The 9138-nt window shown below is 39.1% G+C and overlaps 1 protein-coding gene across 1 annotated transcript in view; it reads left to right on the top strand.

The window, feature by feature from the left end:
* MAP7 (microtubule-associated protein 7) overlaps positions 1 to 9138 on the top strand; it is a gene marked incomplete at its 5' end in the record, with an annotated part of 49605 nt that overhangs the window by 6304 nt on the left and 34163 nt on the right. The window contains one exon of the mRNA XM_009865851.1: positions 8284 to 8447. Coding sequence (XP_009864153.1) covers positions 8284 to 8447 — 164 coding nt within the window. The remainder of the gene's footprint in view (positions 1 to 8283; positions 8448 to 9138) is intronic.

The following is a 9138-nucleotide window of genomic DNA, read 5'->3' as shown; positions in this document are numbered from 1 at the left end:
CGTTTAGGCCTTGATAGCATTAATATCCTTCTTTCTTTACAGCACCTTTTAACATTGTACTAGCCATGCATGAGTCACTTAGGGTTGTTTTGAAGGGGAAAAGGAAAGCTTTAGTTTGGGTTTACTCAAGGGGACAGCATGACAAGATGTGTGCCAATCCCTAAAAGGCTGCTCTTGGATTTGGGGTTGATAGTACACATAGGCTTACTTCAGGTTTCAGAGCAAATGGAGGTTACTGGACCATTTTAATTAATTTGTCATAGATGATACTTCCATGTGTTGAACTGAATTTTTTTTTTTGTCAGATTTGAACCTTGTATAGTAACAATTCTTTACTCAAATGCAGAGAGAGATGCTTTCTTTAAGTTTTCACGGACTCTGGTTTTTCTAGTTATTGGTAAATGAGTATCTGTCACTGGAAGGACACGACTTCCGTTGAGAAACATTTCTTTTTGTGTGACATATTTTAATAGCAACATCAAACTGTAGGTTGAGGGGTTTTTAAGTTGACATGGGGAATCATTCATTCCTAAATGTGAGGTTCTGCGTATTCCTGTAATGTATGAGTATATTATGTATTTTTGCATGAAGACTTTTTTGAACTAACAAGAAAACTGAAAGTTGTTATACTTTCACCTGTACATTTGTCTGCTAACATTATGATTTAGGATCTGTGTGCCAGTACAGCAAAGCAATGATTTTTATAGTGGCATGCAAGCTTCAATTCTTTAGCGCATAACTTAGATAATCAGTCACACATGTCACGTGAACTATAGCAAAGAAATGCCTAAGCTGTCTATCTTAAACATCAAGTTGTATAATGTTGTTACATAAATATGTCTTGCTGAAAATGAGAGTTGGATTTTGTTAAATCTGGGACATCAGCCATGCAACAGTAAAGCAACTGAAGGAAAGAATTTTTTTTTATAGAATTAAGCTGGATTTAAACTTAATTCCCCTCCTTTTGATCCAGGGGATCTGTCAAGTTTAGCAAGGGCTTCTCTTTAAACAGAAGCTGAGAATTTCAGTCAGACTTCAAGTGAAATTATTCTCTGCTCTGAGAATAAAAGACGGTGTTCAATTCTGTAAGTGTAGAGCTGGTAGTCATTTTTAACACTTTTGTTTTGCCCTTTCAACAACTTGAACTGCCGGAGGTCGTGTTACCCGTCTTGTCATGAAAATTAAGTTGTTAGACCGTTCTGTTGAGAACATGTGGGGTATCAGTTTAATAATGCTTATGTTTATTTATTGGCCAATATTCTGATGTTACAGGAGAGTTAATCTGAGACCTATTCCCCCCATGCCCCTGCTTTTTTTCTGCTGTCAAGCTTTAAATTTTTCAGTTTCTACTGTGGTGTGGTAGATGTGGCTTTCACTGTGGTATAATAGGTCAGTATGTACTCTGGACTCTTGAGGCTTTGCTTGCATGTGACAGTGATATTTTAGCGGTCTTACTCTACTTACCACACTTGGGTGTCTACCTCTTCTCTTTTTAAACGGAGTTTACAGAGTAGGAAAGATGAGTGCTGTCAGTTTTGTTCTCTGGGTACATATAGCATATGTGTGGTGGGACTGTGATTTCTGCTCTTTCTTCAGGATCATGTTATATTGTCTAATTGCAAAAAATAAAAAGGCTTTACAGAAATCTCCATTTTACTTTAGTGTATTCATGTCTAGTTTTGGAACTTTCTTTAGAAGATGTAAAAGGCATACAGGGACACATATGCTATTTAAGCTAAGCACTCCACCAGGAAGGAAGGATTTTTTAATACCTTCACTGCAGGAAAAGCATTGCTTTGAATTACCATCTCAACGCTTCTGGAAGATGAATTCCTTGGCTTTTTTTCTGTGCAACTCATGTTTTTCATGACTATTAAGTTGTATCAATTTTGGGGTTTTTAGCTGTATTCTTAGATTTGCCTTTTCACGTGAGCAGATTTAAAGGAATTGCCTAGCAGCCACGCTTCAAGATTTTTATTCCCCTGACCATCTGGTAACGTGTGTATTACTTGTTGACAAGCACATTCAGACTTTTAAAGGGTTATTAGGGTAATCTTTACTTGATTCTATAAATAATGCTTCCAGCGTGTCACTTGCTCTTTAGTAATCATGTTTTCATTTTATGCCTTTCTGCTAGCGCTCTCCCATAGCGCCTACGCATGACCTTAACCTCTGTCCCCTGGAATATGACTATTCGATCTCTTTGTGTGGGACCAACACTCTTGGGTCGTGCAAGACGAGAATCCCAGGAGAGGCAGTGGTAGGTGAGGGTAGTGGTTGTCAGGAGGGGTTCTTCTTAGAGGACAGAGTCAAGTCAGCTGCCAAACTGCTCCAGGCTTCAGCTTGGCACTGGGGTTCCTTTGCATGTGTCAGGCTGACCGGTTGCATTTGCTGCTGGAGGCTGTGTGAGACACACGTGTCAGAACTGATGTTTGCTTGTGAAGGCAAACGTGGCGGATGGCCTGATCAGACTGGAAAAGTTTAATAAAAGCTGCTGCTTTTTCAGTAGAGGGGGCTTCACTCTTAACCAGCATGTTGATTGTATCAGTTCTGGCAAATTAAACAGCACTGAAGAGCATTCCCTGGTGCTGAACCTCAGTTGTTCTTGTTATTAAACTGTTAGGAGGGATCCTGACAGGGAATTGGCAGGGGAAGCCCATGGACCTTTCCTCATATGTTGATTGAATACTGTCAGCATTTTGGAGGTTAGAAGTTTAGTAGTACAGTTGAAAGTTGTTCCATGCCAGTTGGTCTCTGGGCATGTTCCATTAGTAGCATAGATATAGTTCTGGAAACAAAAATCAGAATGTTTTTTTCACGGGGGAAGTTACTGGGATTTTAAAGTGAATTTCCTTCTGATAGCCTTAGGTAGTGCCCTAGCAAAGAGGAAGAGTTGGGAATTCCTTGCTTTTACTCCACGGTATTTCAGTCCCTGATTCTCGAGAAAACCATTTTAAGTTTTACATCTGTGCATGTTTTATCTAGAGTAATCCTGCTTGGAGCCTGACCTTTCTTTTATCACAATTATGATCCTGACAAGGACACATAGCTCATTTAGTTTCTGGCATTGGAAACAAAAGATGGTAATCCTGCCATCTGACTTAAGTCTTCATTTAAGGAAATGCGTTATTAATCTTAGTTTTTAGGATACGTCTGAGTTTCAGGCTGGGTAAATCCATTAATGTCTTAATACTTACAAGGCATAAGCATTAAAATCCTATTTTAGAGATGACATTATGATACGTATTTCTCTCCCATTTGAAAGTTATCGTTGGCAAAATATCACATTAATAAAAATTACATTTTTTTTTTTCTGTTAGTGAATTCCTTCTGGCTTATTCTCTTCTCTGAGAGTTGAGGACAGACTTTTGTCCCACATTTCCACAGTCAGAAACCCCACAGAAACTGGGAATCAGTAGCCCTAACATGAATCATTTTGGGATGTCCTCAGAGGACTTGACTGTCAGAAGGGTTTATAAGACAAGAAAAGAAATTTAAAGGAGGATTAGTCAAAATTCTGTGTTGAATGTGCCTCAGAGCATGGTTTTTGGGGAAAGGTTGGGTTAGAGAATCTAGTGTTAACTTCAGCTTTAATTACAGCTCTGAAATTCACCTTCTAATTCAGTCAGTCAGCCATTGCTATAGGACGTTCCCGTTTTTAGGTATGGTTAAAGCATCACTGATCCATTTTTTTGCTAATGCAGCAAGGAGGCAATCACAGTCTTGGACAATGCAGAGCTGGCAGTGAGGAAAGGTGAAACAGTGGTCAGAGGAGAAAGCTATTGCTGAGGTCAGTGCTATAAAGTCAAGAAAGTTAAAGACTGCAAACCAGACTTTGAAAGATTATAGGATCTCTACCCAGATAAGCTGTCTGTCTGAGGTGGCTGCAAAAGGCACACTGAGAAAAGGCGGTGCTAAACTGATTTCCCTTGATATAGGCAGTAAACCAGAGAGGAAGTGAAGAGACATTAGAAGGGGAAAGAAAAAGAGGAGACAGGTGGACATCTCTTGCTCCACCTGGAAGCAAAAAATTGAGGCTTTGTCACTCCCTTCCCTTTGCTCCCTCTTCCCTCACAGCCTAAAGGCCCCACAAGGAATGGCTTTCTGTCTGTGTGCATGATTGGGGAGAGAAACTGCAAAATTACTTCCACAGAAGAAACATACATGGTTTTTAGTTAATAACTCCCACATTAACTTAGTTAATCCTAATGTAAAATTGATTTGTTTCAAGTCTAAAGTTTCTCTTAATATTGACCTTGTTGTCTTTTGCTCTGTTATTAACATCAGAGGTGTGAAAAATATAGCTTTAATTCTGTTCCTTTGTAATCTAATCCAGCATTACTAGTCTGAAGGTACAGTTGCAAGAAAAAGTATATGAACCTTTTGGAATTTCATGGTGTTCTGCATTAATTTGTCATAAAATGTGATCTAACCATCATCTAAGTCAAGAGTATCGACAAATATGTGTCTAAAATAACAACACAAAACCATATATGATCCTACATGTCTGTATTGAACACACTCATTCAACATTCAAAATGCTAGTGGAAAAAGTGAACCCTTGAGCTGACCTCAAAAACCTAATCAGAATCAGGTGTTAGCACACCTGGAGTCTTGTTAAGAAAATGAGTTTGGAGGTGTGGACTAGAGCTAGGCTGACTGATAAAAACCACTCAAATGTTTTGAGTTTGTTCTGCACAAGATGTATGCTTGTGTGAGCCATGTCTTACCAAAAGGAGCTCTCAGAGGATCTAGGATCAAGAATTGTTGATTTACATAAAGCTGAAAAGGGTTACAAAGTGATTTCAACGACCTTAGAAATGCACCAGCCTACAGTTAGGCAAACAATCTACAAATGGAGACACTTTGGGACTGTGGCTACTCTACCAAGAAGTGGGTGCCCAGTCAAAATGACCCCAAGAGCACAATGAAGACTCATCAATGTAAAGAAACAACCCCAAGTGACAGACGAAGTGCTGAAGAAATCACTGGAACTGGCTGACATGTAAGCATGTGTGAAATTAGGCAATGACTGAGCACTTGGGGCAGAGGCTTTCATAAATGTGAAATACAGAGAAGCCATATTCTGTAGCCTTCCATTTAGGTGTAGGGTGGTTTTGAATTACTCTGGTGTCAACAAGGCGAAATCAGGTTCTCTGCATGCATTGCATTGATCTGCTGCCACATTCAGCCCTATCTCCCTTCAGGAGAGCTCAAGCAGGCTCTGCTGCACTGCCCAGCAGTCTTCTTTCTGCCCTGAGGCTTTCTCTGATTTCAGACACCCCTAAACTCTCTTGGAAGTGTGTTTGCTAACCCGTCTGCCCAGGCTGACAAGTCCCGACAAGGAGTAGCTGCAGCTAAGACTGTTGGAAGAAAAAAAGGAGTGGAAGCAACTTTGTTTTAACCAGATTGTTTCCTTGGTCCATCTGATCTCTAGTCCCATGAGCAGTGTTGTCAGTGTGGGGAAGAGGAATAAAACCTCAGGGCCCGGAGGAAGGCAAGTGCTGCTCCTCTTGGTGTCAGCTAGCACTTTGGTTAAAATGGTCATGAAACCTCACCAGAACAGGCAAAAGTTAATACAGTTTTTAAATGTATGTGTTTTGAGTAGAAATATCTGAAGTGGTCCTATCCTGTAATAATAAGTGTTAACTCTCTCTGGAATTTTATTCAAAGTTTTAGGAGAAAGAAGGAGTTAATATGAAATGTTTGCAGTGCAGAATTAAAGGAAAAAAGAATGCAGAGTATCATTAATTTTTTAAATATAAGCACTTTAGAAGTGTCTTTTGCCAGCTTTTAGATGGTATTAAAGATAAGTGGGGTTTTTTGTTTTTTTTTTTTCCTAAGTAGTTACTTGAAATGAACTGGGTTGCTACTTTTAGAGAATTTGCTGAAGAAAACAAGATAAATGCATACAGACTAAATGGAAAAAACAGTACACTTCACTGATGTGACTGCCTTGGGCTGACCCTATTCTGCAATCAAACTATGTAGAAGCTAATAGGAAGAGCAAGCTTTTGCAAAAATCACTACCTTTCCACTGACAGGCTGACAGTGGTCGTGCCCAAGGCGCTGGTTAGCAAAGTTGGACTGTTAAGCAGAAGGCAAAAGGGGGGATGGTAACTCAGAGGTGACATATCTTAACTTCAGTTGTTGTGGATGTAACCAAAATTGTTGGAAAAAAAGTGTTGAGCTGTCAGACTGAGCCCTTTTCTTAGTCTTCTCTGGATCCAGGCAATAGAAAGATGCCATCATGAGGGGCCATGTAATTCCAGGAGAAGAGTGAGCCATAGTGAGAGTCATCTCTCTGTCCATCCATTCTCTTGGTGAGCTATTGGCTCCCAAGAAGTGGCAGCAGATGCATGTTTCTGGTTTTGAAATTTGTCTTGTATTTGGAACAGCAGTTTTAGCTCTATTTTGTTATGTTGGAAGGCTTTAATATAGAAGAAGATGCCTTTGCAGATTTCAGTTGGTCTGGACCTGCTTTTTCTGCCATATTCTGCTATTTTCCTCCTTAGTCTGCAGTTTACATTTCTCCTTCAAGTCACTTAAATAAATTAGCTTAGAAAAGTATTTCTATAAATCTTCTGTAGGGTCTTTCATTAATATTTCACATTTGCAGGTGTCACTTCTCACACTTATTGTTAGTAATTATCTAAGCAACTTTACTATTCCTTGTTGCTGCAATTATTCGAGGTATGTTTGTTACACTGCCAGCAAACATATTGCTGAACTTTTGTGCATCTTGGCAAGAGGGCGTCTTACGATTGTTTGCAGCTGCTGAACAAATATCTCTCTGCTAGTTTGTATCCCACAGCAAAGCTAAACATGCTGCCTGCTTTTCTCAGCAAAGTGTCTGAAATCTGAAATGGCAGAAAGTTGATTTCTTAAGGGAGATGCTCTCCCTATGAGCACTGGAGCTAGAGATTTTCCATGAGATTGTGTATGCAAGTACATAAGGTTTAGATTGCACTCTATTAGTTGAGGTGGGTTTTGAGTAGGCAGGAAAGCAGAAAAGAGCAGTTTGATGGAGATGGGTCCTAGCGGTATAAGAAGTGATGACAATGTCTGCTCTGAACACCTAGAAGCATTTGAGTTCTGTGGTTTTAGTATGTGGTTCTGTCAAACAACACAAATATCTCTGCTATTTAAAGGCTGGACTTGCTGTTCTAGAGTACATGATTATGAGTATAGGCTTTCTTTTTTTTCTTTTTCCTCCCTCCCTGCCCCCACCTCAGACTGAATTTTTAAAATACTCTCAAACTTAGGTAGGAACTTCCTTACATTTCTCACCTTGGAAATTCAAAGTCTTTTTGACACTTTGCTGTTCGGGGTCCCTGTTCATGTTGTGTTATGAATGAGCTTTTCCTGTGTATGGTTTTCTAACGTGATTCTCCATGATGTTTGTCTTATTACCTTCACACGCATCTCTTCATGCAGTCTATCAGTTCATGAAGAACCAGAGGTATGAAATGCACAGGATTTTTAAAAAGCAAGTAACAGTCTTTTTAGAACACAGAGATTTCTAAGACCTGAAGCTTTCAAGAGAGCAATGGGGAGAAGTCTAGAGTATCATATGTATCATGTGGACTACAATTTAAGCCTGTGTTCGGATAGTACTTTCAGGAAAAGTCAGACCCTGATGGGGAGAAAAACTGGTCTCGTGTAGTGCTTCTTGATTTGTCATGATGAGCACTTCTGAAACATGTTATTCAAAGCTGTGCAGCACTGGAGTTACAGGAGAGATTAAAGTTCACCTTTAGACTGACTTCTTTGGTGAGTCACTTGTTTCCTCCTGGTCAGCTGGTGGCACAGCTAACAGCCCAGTGCTAGTATTGTCATCCCAGCCACTTCAACCATAAGAGATCTGTATTGATCAATAAAGGTGTATAGTTAGGATAGCTTTTTCTTTCTTTTTAATATGTTTCATTTTGCAGTAAAAATTATGAAGAATTATCATGATTCAGAAGTGTGTTCACGTACATCTGACTTATGCATTTATGTATCTTTAACAAAAAAACCCTTTCTTCCACACAGAAACTATATGCTCAAATAATTTAACTATTTCTTATGGTGATTCATAGTAAATAAATTTAAATGAGATTAAATTAATATGTGACCAAGGTACATGATGGTTTAAATATATAAAGAGAGATTTGGATATTATGCATGTCTTTTTAAGGAAATGAGTTCAAAAGTTTTTAATTGAGCTTGGTTATTCAAATTGTCTTAAAGAATTCATCACACATAGTGTGTTAATACTTTTATTTCTGATTTTTCTCACAGCTGCAAGAGAATCTATCTGGTTAGAACGGGAAGAAAGAGCCCGGCAACATTATGAAAAACACCTAGAGGAGCGCAGAAAGAAGCTAGAAGAGCAAAGATTAAAGGAAGAGAAAAGGCGAGCTGCCGTAGAGGAAAAGCGAAGGCAAAGAATTGAAGAAGATAAGGTAAGAATAAGTGTCATGAAAACACTTTTCAGCTTGTTTTTACCATATGATACAGTACTATGGAATGTTTTCTTTAAGAATTGATGGAAAGAATGCAACGTAAGCTCTGGTCAGTATGAGAGAGCATATGAAAGAGGATTTTAAGCCTTAGTTGCACAGATACTGCTTCTTAAAGTGCACTTGATGAATCAAATGCCGCTAAGTTGAGCATGTCTGGGTTGCAGCGTATGGCACTGCATAAACTCATGCAGAAAAATATAAATTGGGCTGGTTTTGTATGGTTATCTAAATTCTTAGCCATTTACTGTAAGAGTAGCTGATTATTGGTTGTCCTGAAAAAACCTGTAGGAAAGTGGTTGTGTAATGAGGTATGATTTGACTGATTTGTCTCAGTTAAGCTATGAACTATGTGCAGTGTGATCCTATATAAGTCAGCTCATCCCTGTGGTTTTTTTGTTTCCTGTCTCCCCCACTGTTCTAGTATTTAGTAGGTGGGAGATACAGGATGAGAAGTTGCCCTGGGGTGTTTGTGTAACAGCTGCAATAACACGACTACTGTGTTTTCTCTGAAGTTCTGCAGATTTCAAACAGATCCTGCCTTTTCAAAATCAGAATTCATATTTTAACTTATGGCTTAATTGCTGCTTAATCCTGTTCTAGTGTGTGTCCTAGTAGGCAGCACATAAACTTG

Source organism: Apaloderma vittatum, unplaced genomic scaffold (assembly GCF_000703405.1).
Source record: "Apaloderma vittatum isolate BGI_N311 unplaced genomic scaffold, ASM70340v1 scaffold14353, whole genome shotgun sequence".
Classification (NCBI taxonomy): Eukaryota; Metazoa; Chordata; class Aves; order Trogoniformes; family Trogonidae; genus Apaloderma; species Apaloderma vittatum.
Note: the sequence above shows the minus strand (reverse complement) of the source record. Positions and strands in the feature narration are given on the sequence as shown.